The sequence below is a fragment of the Gasterosteus aculeatus genome, chromosome 14, assembly GCF_964276395.1.
Source record: "Gasterosteus aculeatus chromosome 14, fGasAcu3.hap1.1, whole genome shotgun sequence".
Classification (NCBI taxonomy): Eukaryota; Metazoa; Chordata; class Actinopteri; order Perciformes; family Gasterosteidae; genus Gasterosteus; species Gasterosteus aculeatus.
In genome coordinates this window covers 17,554,485-17,572,057 of record NC_135702.1, presented here as the reverse complement: position 1 = coordinate 17,572,057, position 17,573 = coordinate 17,554,485, and the positions used below count along the sequence as shown (strand labels likewise).

The following is a 17,573-nucleotide window of genomic DNA, read 5'->3' as shown; positions in this document are numbered from 1 at the left end:
ACACACACACACACACACACACACATCTGCCTGCAGTAGCATTCAAAGCGGCGAGGGATCGACTTGCCAATGACAACTTCCTCCGTCTTCCTACCGCTCCACACACACACACACACACACACGCACACACACACGCACACACACGCACACACACACGCACACACACACGCACACACACACGCACACGCACACGCACACGCACACAAAGCAGTTCAAAGCATTTCTCCTTAATTAGCGCTCATCGCTTGGCTTGACAAATAAATAGCGATCATTTAAGAACGCTAAGAGAGGAATCAGACAGCACATTACACCTCACAATATCTGGCACCTTCCTGCAAGCAATTAGAGGGGGGGGGGGGGGGGGAGTGGGGGGGGGGGGGGGGGCGCTAGATCAAAAGAGAGGAAAGAAATGGAAGAAGGATGGAAATGAAACTGGATAGAGAAGTGGGAAGGAGAGGGAATGGGGGGAAAGAAAAAGTAAAAGTAGATCAGACGTAAAGGAAGAAGGGGGGTTAATCAGGAAGAGATAGAAGCAGGGTGTCAAAGAAGGACAGACGGACAGGGACAGAACGAGAGAAGAGTAGGAGGGGGGACATGAGCTGATGAAGAAGAGGATGAAAGTTGAGGAGAAGAAACAAAGAAAATAGGGAAGTACATCAAAAAAGGAAATAGGGGAGGAAAGGACTGCATGGATGGTGAGAGTAACCCCTAACCTTAACCCCAAGGGAAGGAAAGAAGGACAGAAGTAAAAGGGGGACAGGAGTAGGGAAGGAAGAAGGGAGCAAAGGTGAAGACGAGAGTGAAGGAGGGAGGTAAAGGAGGCAGGTAGGGAAGGAGACAAAAGGAGTCGAAAGGGGAAGGCAAGAGGAAAAGGAAAGAAGGAGGTGAGAGACGAGGAGACCAAAGGTTAAAGGCATTGGGAGGAAAAGGATGAAAGGAGGCAGAAAAAAGGGAGAGAGGAAGAAAAGAAGGGGGGATAGTCAGGAAAGAATGGGGAGGAGACAGCACGTGGATGGATGGTAGATTTATATTTGGAGATGAAAAGAGAATGAGGAATCGGCTTCCCTGTGGTGCCATCTTGAACCGATCGCTCCCATCATGCATCAGTCCCAGCTGCCTTTACTTTGTAGTTTGTGGAGACATTTTATTCAGTATAACTAGGAGCAAACACACACTGAGTGTGACAATAAAACTTTTTAGAGAGGACCCATTTGTCAGCTGAGCTGGTGCACATTTGGACCATTTAGCAGCTCATAGCGGCTAAAAACATTTCCCTCGGAAGCTGGTGGAGACCAAAAAGGAGTTGAAAGAGAGACACTATCTCGTGGCAGGAATCAGAGGAAATCATGCAGTTGCACACAATGATGCTCCATCCTGTAGTCAGGCGGCAACAGGAGCAGAGGCGTGGCCACGCTGCTCCACCTGTACCCGCTAGCCAACCACGTTCAGACCCCGCTGCAGTAAAAAAAAAAAAAAAAAAGCAAACTATTCCTTTATCAACGTGAAAGTTGATGATGTGTAAATGTTTATGACTTTACTCTGCGGCCCCAAAAAGGTCGAAACAAAAGCCGTTTTACAGTCGTTTTAAAGAAGTGATGGTCAGGTCTGCAGTCCTTTCAAAATGAAACTGTTTGTCACTTTATGATTCAATAGCTTTGTCCATTTGGCAATCATGAGTTTATGGTCTTGGACAACCTGCTTTTGTATTAAGCATGTAGGAAATATATATATATATATAATTAAAGGAGGTTCAAGAATCCTGTGGATCCCAGGATGTTGTTGCTTCATTTGTCACAGATAAGAAGTCTGAAAAACTGAACTCTGATGAAGGAAGCACACATGAAACATATCAGCTGGCTTTCCTTACATCTCCAGGATCAACACCGGTTTCCTTTTACATCAGTGTGTGTGTGTGTGTGTCAGCTCTGTAGTGTAGGCCTGACAGCTCAGTTCTGTTGTATGTCTGTTACCAGCTGTTCTACTTCAATCTGTGTGTGTGTGTGTGTGTGTGTGTGTGTGACGGGCGCCATGCTGTTTGATGTTGCACACATCAGTGAGGGGAGAGGGTTAACGTCACTGACAGAGATAGAGAGATGGTTTCTGGCCGTGACCGACGAGAACTTGTTAACGCAAACACTGAGTCGACGGCAGGAATCAATCAGACGCCTTTTGGCGACGAGTAAGGGATGCAGGTTTCCGCTCACGCTCAGGTGCAAACACAATGAGACAGCAATGGATGGATTTCAGATCCTTAGGTCGGACTGGAAATCTCATAATGTCTAAATAATCCAATATGAGCAAGTTAAGCCTTGAAAACGACATGAATCTCTGTGGCGGAACTTGTAAAGCACGGCTGGACAGAGAGTCACAATTAGCAACAAAACAAAAGCAAAAGTGAAAAGAATTGTAGCAGCTAAAGTGAACGGTACAGCGTCTATCACGGAGAGGCAGTGACTCCTGTTAATGCCACAATAAGCTTTACACCGGCGTAAAGGTGTGGATTCCATTATTCCATCTGCATGAAAGAACCTTTCAGACTACTCTGAAAATATTCTGGTCCTCAGGAAATGTTGTATTAGTCGGAGATCTCATCCGCCCTTATTCACAGTTTCATCAATGCTTTTTTTATTCATGAGACAAATCAATATTTCTGATCACCAGCGACTTCAAAAGCAATTGAAAGGTTCATTTGAATCCAACTCGCTGGTCTTCAGATCTCAATCCTCAAAAGGTACTTAAAAGCAGACGTCCATTTATGAGATTTAGTAAAACCAACTTATGAATTATGAAGACTTTTCTCACCTAACTGGAAACATGTTTCTCCATAAAAGGGTTTAAATGGTGTTTAAATAAAACCTTTCTGTTTGTGTTTTGTTTACGTATTAGTTGTATTTCTTGTTTTAGGTTTCTGACCATGTTCATGTTCAAACACAAGCCCACGCTTCGTCTCACACATTTACACACATCACATTTCAATTGTGTTGTTGTTGTTGTTTGTAAAGTCACTTTTGTTGTCATTATCATAGCTTGTAAAAATAGTTTAGGTAATCATAGCTTATGTATATTAATGTCATGTTCTGAATAATAATATCATTTTGGTGTCGGCTTGAAAAAGTCCAGTCTGCCTCTTCCTGCGGATATGTTTTGTTGCTATGTGACATATTTATATGTTACCGCCTCAGATGGAAGAACCGATGGACTTTTACAATCAGCCAAAGCTAAAAGTAACAGTTTGTGTTCAATCATTTCATTGAAATCTGCTTCACCATTTAAATTAGAATATATAATCGATGATGGTAAAAACGAACCCAGTAGCTCGATCAGATCACTGTGCATGTGACTGATGGCTGTCACCATATAGTGTCAATATGTGCGGCCGGAAGATGAGACTGAACGACGAATGAAAGTCTCCTGAGAGCGACGAGCAGCTGGATCCGTGTGTGTGTGTGTGTGTGTGTGTGTGTGTGTGTGTGTGTGTGTTCAGAGATGGACAGCAGTTGCTGGAGGAACATCTCACCAGACGCATGTTGGAGGAGATGTATTTATGAAGGATAGAAGGAGGGATTACGTTCATTCATATTTCCCCCCCATGTAGGCTCCCATAATCAGTCCTGTGTTAGAAATCCACGTATGACATGTTTATGTTGTTATTGTTGTCCTAACAAACTATAAAAAGTAGTATTAGCATTTGAATTCTGATAATTATTATTATCATTGATATAGTTGTTTTCATTGTTATTACATGAGCCTGCTGACTGGCGGTGAAAAGACACACACACACACACACACTGACGCAACGGGATAAATAATCTCTTGATGTTAGAAATGAAGATGAGACAGACATCAGTAATATCTAGAGGACTCGCTCTGCAGTCTCTCGTGTGGAGGTCAGAGGTCAGCGTTTGGAGTGAGCAGGAGGGCACAGCAGCCAGGTGTTGATTGCGGATAGGAGGTACACTGATACATAATAGATATTTACACATGTCCGCTCTGCATAACTCAGAGCAGAGAGACATCTTTGTGATGCTCAAACGCATCAGGAGGAACAAACGCTTCTGACAGCAAAAGCAGACAAAAGGAAGCTTTAAAGTGGGACGTATTATTGAAACACACATTCACATTCGCCTGGATGGACCCTAACCCTAACCCTAACCCTAACCCTAACCCCCCAGCGGTCAAACGTTCTGTGAAACTGGACGCAGGATTAGGAGAGGTTCTAAAAATGTGAATAGCTCAAACTATATTGCCTGTAGAGCCCCCTTTGTATATATAGACCCCCATGTTTTCCTGTTTGTGTAAAATAATAAAGCATTTTGTCTTCTTGCGTCTTATACTGCATAAAAACACGAGTTAATTATATATAGGTTATATATATATGTATATATATATATATAAATATATATATATATATATAGATATGTATATATATATATAGATAGATAGATATATATAGATATGTATATGAGTGGGGGACGAGGCCAGAGAAAATAGAATGTGAAGGGACTGCTTGACAACCACATACATGCGTGTGTGTTTGCGTGTTCGCCAGAGTTGATTTATGGTTATGGAAAACTGTACACATCTCTATACCCACTTCCTAGATATAAGTGTGTGTGTGCGTGTGTGTGTGTGTGTGTGTGTGTGTGTGTGTGTGTGTGTGTGTGTGTGTGTGTGTGGACGCTCTCTTCTTTAATAGGTAAATGCAGCTTCTGAGCTTCCTCTCTGAAAGCTTCAAAACGGAGCCTTCAGCACTTTCTACTGACTGATGTGTGATGGTGTGTGTGTGTGTGTGTGTGTGTGTGTGTGTGTGTGTGTGTGTGTGTGTGTGTGAGAGTTTTTATGCATTCCACCAGAAGCTCCCATCCACACTGTTGCTGCCTCAGCTGTAGCTGGCGGCCCACAACTAACCTAGTGATCTGTGAGGCGATAACTGCATGACAGGCATGCTTTGGTCTGGCAGAGAGTGAGAGGACACATGTGTGTGTGTGTGTGTGTATGCAGCCAGGGAGGAGAGAAGAGGAAAATTGAGGGTTGCAAGGAAACGAGGAAAAACCGGCTCATCTTCTCCCATCGCGTCATGCAGGTGATGCAGATATGACTGCTTCTGTAGACAGAATATCCCTTTAGATGGCTTAGATAGCAGCATTATACAAGTCAAACTGTGTGTGTGTGTGCAGGCTGTTTACTACTCCAGCCATGAGGGTGTTTCTGCCGTGACGACAGCCACAGAAAGCTCCTTGAAAGGAGGGAAGAGCAAACAACACACTGACGCCCGGTGGTGGTTCCAAACATGTCGACAGGTTTCTGCTGTGTGATGCTGAAGGAAAGGTTCACGAGTCGTTTGAGTCCAAACGGTTCAACCTCTGGGTGGCAAGAAAGAGACCACTGCACTGCAAAGCTATCCGCCCATGTAGCGCGTGCTGTTCAAAGGTTTGTCCAAAGATCCACATCCCGTCCTGTCAAACACAGCTGAATGCTCCCAGAGGGGACACTGAGGGGTCAAGAATAAACCTTTGAAATGACAAATAAAAAGACCTTCATGTGGCCAGAAAAAAACATATTTATAAAATAGAATATGTATAATAATAATAAAAATTATAACAATAATTTGAAAATGTTTCCTCAGATATGAACCTAAACCACATAAACTCCAACAACCCGCCGAGTCCTTTTCCATCCCTGGTGTGCTGAGCGTATTCATGCCATGTTCAGCCAGCAGACGGGGGTTTTTGGAGGGGGTGTTGGTGCTTTTGGGGGAGCAGAGCGAGCTGCTGGAGGGATGGGCTCTTACCTTGGCAGGGGGCCACGTTTCCCAGCCCCCACCAGCCATTACCAGCTAGGAGAGAATCACCAGTCAGACCCAGTTTACACCGGAACAAAGCAGTCGGTTTGCACCAAATACAAATGGACCACTGAATTAAAAAGGCTTTGTTGTGCAGAAAACAACCGTAGTGTTCTGCTGCACCCTAGAACCAACGCTGCTACCCGACTGTCAATCCATCCATCTCCCATTGTGAAGACGGACGCACGGACACTAAAACGTGTGCCGCTGTGGACGTAAAATGACAAGCGGTCAGATGAGCTGTGATCAAACGCCGTCGCTCGGCGATACAAACAGCTGGAATACGAGACAAACAAATGCAACGTGATTACTGTGTGTGTCTTTTGTCTTTCCATGTACGTAGCTCTACGATTACGTCACATGTGTGAACCTCTGGATCTTAACAGGTTGGTGGTCGGCTTTGGAAACAAATGAAGCCAAACTATTTGGTTGAGGACCAGAATGCATCGAGATGTTTGTAAGTAGATAAATCTCAAGTACACATATTTCTTTCATCAATGCGGCCAATAGCAACTGCTCCTTCCAACCGGACAGGACTCATCATTCAGTGCAGTGCGCTGCACTAACCACCCTCCCAAGTCCCACACAGGAAATCTGATAAGATTAACACAACGTGAGATGGAGTAATGAAGTCAATCCAGATGATGCAGGTAAACGTTTGGGACCTCAGCCGGAGGTAGATTTACAGATCACAGATGGAGACGGAGCTACGGAGTCAAGGTGTGTGTAATAATCAGTTAAACGTTGTAAAGGAGAACATATGGAACCCATACCTACATTCACCAATGGTACCAATGTATTGGAGTCGGTCAGCCTTGTGGAACAAACTGGGGTCATTGGAAATATTCCTGCTGTTAGCGCGCGAGCTCCTCCTCCCGCCAAGTGTTTTTCTTTTCCCTTTTTTCTTTCACTAACGGCCGACGATGAAGCCAGAGGATTTTGGACTTCAGCCCAGCATGTAAATTTATCTGCCATTTCCAAACAATTTCCATCAGGGGCCATTCAGACTGTGTAACAGGATAATTTGACAGCAGCCCAGTAGGAAAGTGGCCAGTGAGGCAGTAATGTCTGATTTATTTCATATTTTCGTCCTCTACAGTTTAGTTTGTAGCCTCACAAAAGGCCACAGCTGGTTATGCACAGTGCTTAAATATAAAAAATCAGCAAGTTGGTGATGGATGGATGCAACAAAATGGACTGATGAAAGAACACATTTCAATGAATGGATGAATGTATAAGTACATGAGTACTGCAGATGGAGAGACTAGACCGTAAAGTGACAACATCCACACAACAACCAATAAATGAATCCATAACTCAAAGGTTATATGGATGGATGAATGCACGTTCCGATATCCTATTGAGAGGTTATTGCATGAGTGAATGTCCTCAAATGACAGATGCCTGAACATAATGCATGAATAGGTGAACAGGTTGAAGGGTAAATTAAGAATGAATGAGTGAATGAGTGACAGGGTGGATTTGTAATCATAAAGATTACAAATAGATTGATATCAAGACAGCTATAAGGAAGTATGCGGGAATATTTTAATACAGTAAAGAAATAAATGCTACTGACGGTCAAAGTGGTGCATACAGGCAGTTCAGCAGATGTGGAAAGTCACCCGACGTGAAACACCGGCGTCTAACGCGGCGAAAGGAAGCGTAGCAGCATCTTTTAGAGCAGCTTTACCTTTCATCAGCACCAAAATGCACTTCTTTCATCCGCTTTAATTACTAGATGCATGAATAAATACATTTGTGACATCAGACTCAACTTTTCCCACAGCCGGCGTTCGTATGTGATTTGTTTGTTTTTTCAAAAAATCAGATTTCAGCGAGCAAATCAAGCTTCTATTCCACCGGCTGAATTAAACGCAAACATCTGCACATTCTCTCAATCAATAATGTACATCCGGTCATGGGTGCATGTGGTCCGTGGGAACTGAGCTGGAAGATCACAGGTCGGAGCAATTACCAAATTCTCCGTAACACCTGGCGCCACGGCGGCCATTAATATTCTTTCCAAAAAGAATTAGACTTGAAGTTGAAATGAAAAACTATTAGTTTTATGAAGTTGGGAATATGTGGTTAAGAGATTCATCCCTCTGGAAAAGATCAGAATACATTTAATAGAAAGATGTGGCAGCTGTTGTTTTTAGTCGTCGAGAGGATGATTGACGCTAAATAATGAAATAACAAAATCACTTGTTGTTCTACTAAATATCTTCAGATAAAGATGACTTCATACGAGACGATTTGTTGTGATGAAACCACTACTAATCGGCCAAAGCTTTATGCAGATAAACAATGAGAAACAATCACACAGACAGAAGGATGGAGACATTAGCTGCAGTGCTAAATGCCTTTGACTGACCTGGTGGCAGTGCGGGTTGGACTCTCTGCCGTACGAGTAGGAGCTCCTCTCTGTTTTACCTGCAGGAGGACAAGAAGGAAAGAGTCACATCCACGTCTTCATTCATTTACTACGAAAAGATACCAAAGAAAAGCAGGTGAAACATTCACCACAATGGTACTAAATGATCCAAACCAAGGAACCACTCAATCGTTTCTATTACTGAGTGACAACATATTGCTTAATGAAGGTTTCATTCATTTATATGAACTACATCTCTTTCAGATGTACAACATTACATTACAGCAGGTGTATCATTATTTATTATCGACTGACTTGACGACACTAAACGTAATCCACTGTTGATGGAAAACGGAGCTACACGAAATGACCAATGGGAACGTGGCGCTGGCCATTAGCTATTTATTGGGTGCATTTTCCCATTAATTGGTCCATACATTTTATTGTTTCATTATTGTTTCATCAATTGGTATATTTAGTCAACATGGACTCAATGGGATCTGATGTTTAATAAATAATATATCCGTGAATGTTGATGGATTTATTTATTATTTATTATATATTTAAGAGGGACTCATTTCTATAAGAAGTACACTTAAAGCTTTCTTTCATTTATTCAGCCATTGGCAGAAAAAGGCCAACGTGACTTTTCCGGAGTAGTCCCTGTGTGTGCGTGTGCGTGTGTGTGTGTGTGTGTGTGTGTGTGTGTGTGCGTGTGTGTGTGTGCGCGTGTGTGTGTGTGTGTGTGTCCTTGTGAGACATCTGCTATGCCTGTGATGCGTAGAAACCTCTTCACGCTAACGGCTCCAGCCTCTAATCCAGGAACACAACTTTCATCCTCCACATTCCTTTAGGTGTAGATTTGTGCAGACAAAACAAACTAAACATGAGAGACGGTATTTCAGGTTTTCAGGTGGCCAAACATCTAAAAGCCAAGGAACAATCTACTCCCTTGATTCCTGTGGATTTTAAAAGCGTTGTTTCATCCATCTAACGGGATGCATTGTGGAGTCTTTAGGACAGCACACCAGCCAATGGGGGACTTCTCATGCACGGTCTGCGTCTCGACGGCTCAGAATGACACCAACCATACTGCACAAATCCACCTGTGGTGCTATTCATGAATCCAGACTACTGCTGTTAGTAGTCTGGTTAAATAGGCATCATCCTCTTTGGGTTACCCTGCATCAGATGCACAGTCCAAGTACATGAGAAAAACAAAGAGCTCAGAACATGTCTGATGTATTGATCAGCATGTGACATGAGGGGACGTCTCTAAGACACCGTAGAAAAAGGTCTGATGAGTTTTTCAAAAAAGCTGCGTGTTGACAACAAAGCTAATTTCCCCTCCCGCTCCTCAACGTGCTCCGCTCTCCTCCTGAGCTCAGGCAAACCACTCGGAGAGTATTTTTAACCAAGCGGACCTTCTTCTCGCATAAAACCTTAAATCTGCAGCCAGTGTAAATATCAAACCGCGGTTAGTGTGTAATTAGGTTGTGCGGGTCGTGATGAGATGGAGGGTTTGGTGTGGAGGAGAATGGAGCGTGTACGTGGTGAAGGGTTGGAATCAGGCGTGCATAGAGCGGCGCTGAAAGCACGCCAACAGGGTAGTCGATGCAGAAGAGGTGGATAATTACAGGCGCACAGAATGGGAACGTGGTCGACCATGAGTGTGTGTGTTTCTGTGTGCGACCGATCCAGCGGCCTCGGCTTCGGCTAAGACTGATGCCAGCTGGGCCGAGTTGGCACTTATACAAAGACTCCCCCCACACACACACACACACACACACACACACACAAATAACTGGAAATCACTGGCACAGATGCACACAGATACACACATGCACACAAACTAACATACAGACACACAACGTACTTTTACATGGTACCAAAATATATCCACACACAGAATCATGTGCAATTAATCCAGCAGATGCAATACAGCACCCAATGCATGCAAAAACACACGCACACACACACACACACACAAAGAGCTATGTCGATAGAACGGTGCAAACACCTTTGCAAAAAATTGAAAAATCCTTCAACTATTGTACAATTAAGATGCAAAATTTCTACTATGAATTATGATATAAATGTTTAGAAATAACACCAAAATATTGTATTCAATAAAAACAATTCTAAATGTCTCAAAGACTTGACAAATAAATATTTTATGTATTAAGGTTTTACAGTTTGCTGTGAAAAATAAATGACACAGAAGCCGCAGAGCTTTTTACGATCCATCTATACAATAAATATAATTAAAATAAATCTGCTCATTCGGTTTTGTTTCTCTCATCGGTCAACTGTATTATTAATTCACTCTTCAATATTTTACTATTGTCATCATCACATAATGCATTCATTCATTCAATTAATTACACAAATATATACGGTATGATTTACCATTTGCTCACTTGTGTTTATTTATGTCTTCATTGCCGTTGCTCAATAGGGCTGCGTGAAATCAGCATGAACAACCTCAGATTCATTATTTCTTCCTTTCCTCTTTCCATCCGATCACCATTCAATTAATTACCTCTTAAAATACCTTAAAAGGGTCACTTCATTCCAAAATAAACTAAAATGTCACACAAATCCAGTAGCCTGTCCAGGAATAATATTAAGAACAAGATACAAGATACATGATACGTAACACAAAGAATGGGTGAAGCACCTCGGGGCCTCGGGGCCACAGCAGCGCGTCATAAAATAACACGTTGAGCACCGTATGAATAAACATTTTTCTTTTGTATCCTGCAATTTGTATTTTGGAATCTACAAAATAGAGAAAAGAGAATAAAACACAAGCATATATTTATTGCCACAGCCCAAACATTTATAACCTTTTACCAGACGACGTGTGCTCACACTCACACCACTTATTAAAGATTGTTAAAGATCATCAGTAGTTCTCACAATATTGTTCTGTGTGTCCAGAATGGTAAAGAATGTGAATCCTGATATTCATGTATTTCATGAAAAAGGATTTTTTTTGTTGGATTTGCAAAAAATCCTTCAGAATATTTTAGAACGGCAGTACTTCTAGAACTTTTCTTTTTTAGATTTTAAAAAAGTCTGCATGACTGAATAATGTTTCTGATCGGCCTGATTAATGAAGGTAAAAAAATAGATATTCTGACCAGTTGCGCAAGCCCAGTTCTTAACTTTTGTCCAAACACAGTGACCTTTTCACCTCTGCTGTCTCTGAGGGCCGAGCTCATGTATTACACACACTGCCATTTGAATTTGGCTGTTATAGAGAGAGCAACATTAAAGAGAAAAAAAGCCAGGCAGGTACGGCGCAAAGCATCATGGGAAGGTGTCAGGCACAAGATCACACACACCGTGTCACGGTACACACACAGATCTTTTTTACATTCATCAAACATATTCAAAGAAGTCATTTAAATATATATATTTATTTTTTTTGTTGTTGAGACAAAAGGGTTTTTATATTAAATGTTCCGTCTCTCTTTTTAATGACATAAACATTTTTTTTTTACCGTTTTGTTCAGCAGACTAATGTGAATTAGCTCTGTGTATTTTGAAATTTGCCTCAATTTGACCCATTTGAAGCACAAATCCAGAGGACGCCTTCCAATAAATCAGCCGTGGCAAAGTCTGTCCAGGAAAAATGACGGATCTAGTAATGCCAGCGACAATCTACATTACTACTGAAGCCCCAATGTCCTCTGCCGCTCTCAGACCACTTAGGATGAGATCCCAGCAGAACCTCCTCTCTTGTCGCTTCTTTTCTGTTTCTCTGTCAAACCCTCGACTCGTCAAAATGAAACCTTTCCAAGGAGAGGTGCACGTGTGAATGCACGTCAAGGGAACCTTGGAAGGCTCTTTAAAAAAGACTTATTTTAAGTGGTATATGATCTTGCAGTATTTCTAGGACTTTATTCCAAGGTTTTATAGCACCATAGAGGCCTTGAAGAGCCTCCATTAATTAATCACAGCAGCGACTCTAAAACTTCTGACATCTGTCCAAAGGATGATCATGAGTGTCATTAGATCTTATAAACTGCTTCATGAAAGCTTCTGAAACCACAACGACGCTTCAAGGAACAATGGGAACAAAGAGGTCCTTCATCTGTCGAGGGCTTTTGGAATCAATTCTCGAAGCTGGACATTTTCTAGGTAACCAGCAATTCTCAAAAGTCTTTAAAATCAGATCTAACAAGAAGTAGTTGTTCAGCAATGTCTTCACACAACAATGTCTTCACAAAGACTTACAAACCCTGCTTGTCCTTCAAGGAACCTGGCCAGTCTCAGACAGGGTTCCCACTCACAAACCCGTCTACTCTCCAATGACTTCTCAGGAAACAGTCTTCACTACGGCTTAGCAGACGACCAAAGTGCCTTCAGGAACATCCTAAATACACAGTTCTTCATCTATGTAGGGCTCAATAAAAAACCTAACTGCTGAGGAACTTGGTGGTGGTCTGACCGCCAACCTGTCAAACACTAAACATAATCTCCGATTTGCTCTGTGTTCAAACAAACTGTTTCTTGGAAGACTCGTCGATACCTCAAAGGTTCATTGGATCAGATGTCAGGGTGCAGAAAAGTCAAATATACCAACAGGTTGTCTGCATCTTCAGACCGGTCGCCTAACCTTCCTATGTAGTATAACCCTGTAAATCTTTCCTTCTAACTCAACCATGAGGTGACATATGAATGCAATACAGCCACAAACTAAACTAAATGCAAACACTAAACCAAACTGCCTCCAATCTGAAGAAAGAGGCTTTCTAACCTCGACTCTGCTTCCTACAAACTCTGCAGTGATATTTTCTCCTGGACGACAAACATAAACAGGCTCATTGGCCGTGAGGAGGACCCCGAGACGACCCGCCACTCATTAGAGTGAGCTGGCTGCAGGCGTCCAAAAGGTGGAGGAGGGGGGGTCAGCCCACTCTGCCAAAAAAAGCCCATAAAGAAGTCAGTGAGCCGGGAGGACCAAATCCCTGCTAATCAACAACGCCGAGAGAGGAAACACAAATAAGCTCCATTACGAGCAGCGAGCCGACGGGAACAGACTATTAGCTGTGATCAAGCTATAGGCGGCTTTAACCGGCCCATTACCAACCTCTGCTTCTTCTTTTACACAAAAACATGAACTTCTTGCAATGGGCAGCATTCCACTGTTTGAACGCTCCTCTGTATGCTATCTTCTTTCAGGATTATCAAACATCAGTGTGCACATAGCATACAAAGTATTTGGGTGGCCACATTTGGTGGTTTCGTATTATTCACATTTGACGAGCAGCAGACAGCTCTCCGTGTGTCTCTGGCCAGCCTCAGACACTCAAGGTCTTTCTCCAACAGACAATCTCTTCACGTGATGTCACACCGTCAGGTTTTTTATGCTTGCTATTATTATTTTACCTTTTATTCCCGTATTTTTACCAGCACGCTCATTGAGAAGCGCTGTGCGGGACAAAGCCAGCGCGATACGAAACCAGGGAGAGTTTATACGATCCAAAAGCAGAGACACGCGTGGAGGATTTTGTTGGACACTTTGTATTCTGTCTGCCTGCTCGAAGCCCAGAGCGACTCTCAGACTGCGCGCTTAGTGTTCTACTTTGTTGTTTGTCTAAACACTTTTGCTAAATAAGCATTTTATTCGTTTCTTTCTTTTTCCCTTCACCTTCACCTTGTTGTGGAACTACACGCATCTGCAAGGAACAAAGTCGACACCCAACACTCAGAACGCCCGGCGGGTCATTCAGGTTTGTACAATGCAAACAGTTGTGTTTAACTTTGACCTCTTCACCCTAAAACTTCTGCCTAATATTATTGGGATGTTGGGATGTTAACACTACAGTGTATATGAGATCAGAGCTGCCATACAGATGTTGTACAGTCAGGACCGCAGCCGCTGAACCACAGCCGGTGATTGGTCGACTTGTCAGAACCACGGCCTGTGATTGGTCGACTTGTCAGAACCACGGCCTGTGATTGGTCGATATGTCAGAACCACGGCCTGTGATTGGTCGATATGTCAGAACCACGGCCTGTGATTGGTCGACTTGTCAGAACCACGGCCTGTGATTGGTCGACTTGTCAGAACCACGGCCTGTGATTGGTCGATATGTCAGAACCACGGCCTGTGATTGGTCGATATGTCAGAACCACGGCCTGTGATTGGTCGACTTGTCAGAACCACGGCCTGTGATTGGTCGATATGTCAGAACCACGGCCTGTGATTGGTCGACTTGTCAGAACCACGGCCTGTGATTGGTCGATATGTCAGAACCACGGCCTGTGATTGGTCGACTTGTCAGAACCACGGCCTGTGATTGGTCGACCTGTCAGAACCACGGCCTGTGATTGGTCGATATGTCAGAACCACGGCCTGTGATTGGTCGATATGTCAGAACCACGGCCGGTGATTGGTCGATATGTCAGAACCACGGCCTGTGATTGGTCGACTTGTCAGAACCACGGCCTGTGATTGGTCGACTTGTCAGAACCACAGCCGGTGATTGGTCGATATGTCAGAACCACGGCCTGTGATTGGTCGACTTGTCAGAACCACGGCCTGTGATTGGTCGACTTGTCAGAACCACGGCCTGTGATTGGTCGATATGTCAGCAAGGGGAGAGAGCCGGAAAAGCAAAAAACGTATTTTCTATGAAGGAACACCTTCATAAACTGTCCCGTCCTGATTTAGGTGACGATACGTTGCCCCCCAGTGAGGAGCAGGCGTCGATGAACGTCCCCACGCAGCGAGGAGCTACGTGGTGACGAGATGCTCCACCCTTCAGAAACGTCCCTGTGGGACAGAAGATGCTGCGCGAAATGACCACTGGACTTCACTCCTCCAGACACAGAAGAGAAGACTACAAGGGATACGCTGTGATCCAGAGAGCTTTGTACTTTCTCCTGATTAATTACTTCTTCATAATACGGCTCATCTTAATTACTTTAATGCAGTTCCATTAACTAAAGAACAGCCTTTATGTCAGAAGCAGCGAACACAGATCAGAGGAGAGATGAACGGGGGAGAACGAGAGGGTGGAGAGCACCAGGAGGGGAGGAGAGAGGACAGGAAGGACAATAAGTGACAAGGGAAGACAAAAGAGAAGGTAACAAGAGAGGAGCGAGCACAAGAGGAGACAAGTGGAGAGCAAACAAGGGAAGGAGAGGAAATGAAAGAGGAGGAGGAAGTGATGAGAGGAGATGGGGGCCAGGGGGGGTTGGGGACACGTCCCTGCAAGTATCCCACAGCTTCTGAATTGTCCAAATTAATTCATGTGAGCAAAAAGATGAATGAATAAATGTGTATCATCCAGATGTAGAAGCACTTACAGATGTTACCTCACAGAGAGAAATACACAACCACTAAAGGATGGAAGGAAACAGAAGGAACCGAGTCCTGGCGGTATTTTGATCTTTCAACTTTTTATTAAGATTTGGAATCTGTTATTTTTCAAATAATTGTAATCAATTCATTGATTAAATCATTAAATACTTTGTTGTTTGTGCTTTTACTGTTGTTCATTCAGTGGAAGACAAACACGCAGAAAGTAGAAAGTAGTCATTGTCAATTTAAGCCATTGTCATTTAAATTGAGATCCTGTGGAATAGCTGTGCGTCCTCTTGATGGACTCTGTCCATCACCTCAGACACCCAACCGGTGGTTGTCCCTCAGCGGCCCGACGGAGCCGTCCATGTCCACGTCTAGACACTTTCACAGAGTCCTGAAAGGAAGCAGTCAGAAGACGTGATCCCTCTGACGTCCACCTTAATAAACCATGTGACTAATAGTGCGATTTGACGAGGACGGCGAGATGACGTCCAGGGGAGAGAAGGAGGGAGGGAAGGAGGGAGGGAGTGAAGGGGGTAGGGAGGGAGTGAAGGGGGTAGGGAGGTAGTGAAGGGGGTAGGGAGGAGAGAAGGAGGTAGGGAGGTAGTGAAGGGGTAGAGAGGGAGAGAAGGAGGGAGTGAAGGGAGAGAAGGAGGTAGGGAGGGAGAGAAGGAGGGGGGGGGGGGGAGTGAAGGGGGTAGGGAGGAGAGAAGGAGGTAGGGAGGTAGTGAAGGAGGTAGGGAGGGAGACAAGGAGGGAGGGAGGGAGTGAAGGGGGTAGAGGGGGAGTGAAGGGGGTAGGGAGGGAGTGAAGGGGGTAGAAAGGGAGAGAAGGAGGGAGTGAAGGGAGAGAAGGTGGTAGAGAGGAGAGAAGGAGGTAGGGATGGAGAGAAGGAGGTAGAGAGGAGAGAAGGGGGTAGGGAGGAGAGAAGGAGGTAGGGAGGGAGAGAAGGGGGTAGGGAGGAGAGAAGGAGGGTTGGACTCTCCCTCCTGCATGTGTGTGTGTGTGTGTGATTGGGGGAGGGTTGGACTGTGCAGACATGAATCATTGCGAGCGACTCAAGCGTTTCCATGACACCGCTGGGCACCGGTCCAGAAGTTTCTACAAAGTCTGTGAGGTACCAACACACACACACACACACACACACACACACACACACACACGAGCACACAGACACACACACACACACACGAGCACACACACACGAGCACACACACACACACACGAGCACACAGACACACGAGCACACACACACACACACACACACACACACACACACACACAATAGAAGTGACACAATAGACGATCCTGCCAGCACTGAATTTGAAATAATCTATATATTTATTCATGGCGTTGTCGTCCTGTGTAAAGCGGTACATTTTGGGGGGGTCCACATTAATTTAACAGACGATGGCGATGAGTAACCATCGACAGTCGCCCCCCGTCGCCGCCACACGCACACACTCCCAGCAGGCATTGCTGTCCTGGCACCGGAGCGAGTGAATGCATTAAACAACAGACGAACGTATACGAGCGACTCGAGAGACGCAGCATCCAGCTCACATCTGTCGGGTCCAGAGCTCATCGCGTGGCGGGTTGGACCCTTTTACCGTTTCACGTTTATCCAAGTCTGATCTATTTGTATTAAACACCATTCATTTTTTTATATTTCTTCTAGTCTGCTCCAAACAGTGTAAATGTTTGAATGTAAAAGTATCTTGTGTCCACACACTGGTTCACGCAGGTTGTCTCCATCCTGGTTCTTCTGGGGTTCCTCAAATGACAAAACCCACTCAGACGTCTCAGCGAGCGGTGCGGCCCGGTGTGGATGCACAGGTAAAGTGCAGCTGGGGGGGCAGCGGCTGTTAGCCACCTGTTGATGCAATGACCCGAGAGCAAGCTGAGGAGCTACCAAATAAAACACCTAAAAACAAATCATAGATCCCCCTGGAATCTTTTGCTATCATTTAATTATTGGGGTTTACCTCATCACATACACAGATTTTGTTTTTGTGCGTAATAAAAAATTG

At 44.2% G+C, this 17,573-nt stretch overlaps 1 protein-coding gene across 8 annotated transcripts in view; it reads right to left on the bottom strand.

Moving 5' to 3' along the window:
* tcf4 (transcription factor 4) overlaps window positions 1-17,573 on the bottom strand; it is a 163,933-nt gene that overhangs the window by 74,906 nt on the left and 71,454 nt on the right. For all 8 annotated transcript variants that reach the window (XM_078088410.1, XM_078088411.1, XM_078088414.1 and 5 more), the window contains exon 6: window positions 8,220-8,278. In XM_078088410.1, the coding sequence (XP_077944536.1) occupies window positions 8,220-8,278 (59 nt within the window). The remainder of the gene's footprint in view (window positions 1-8,219; window positions 8,279-17,573) is intronic.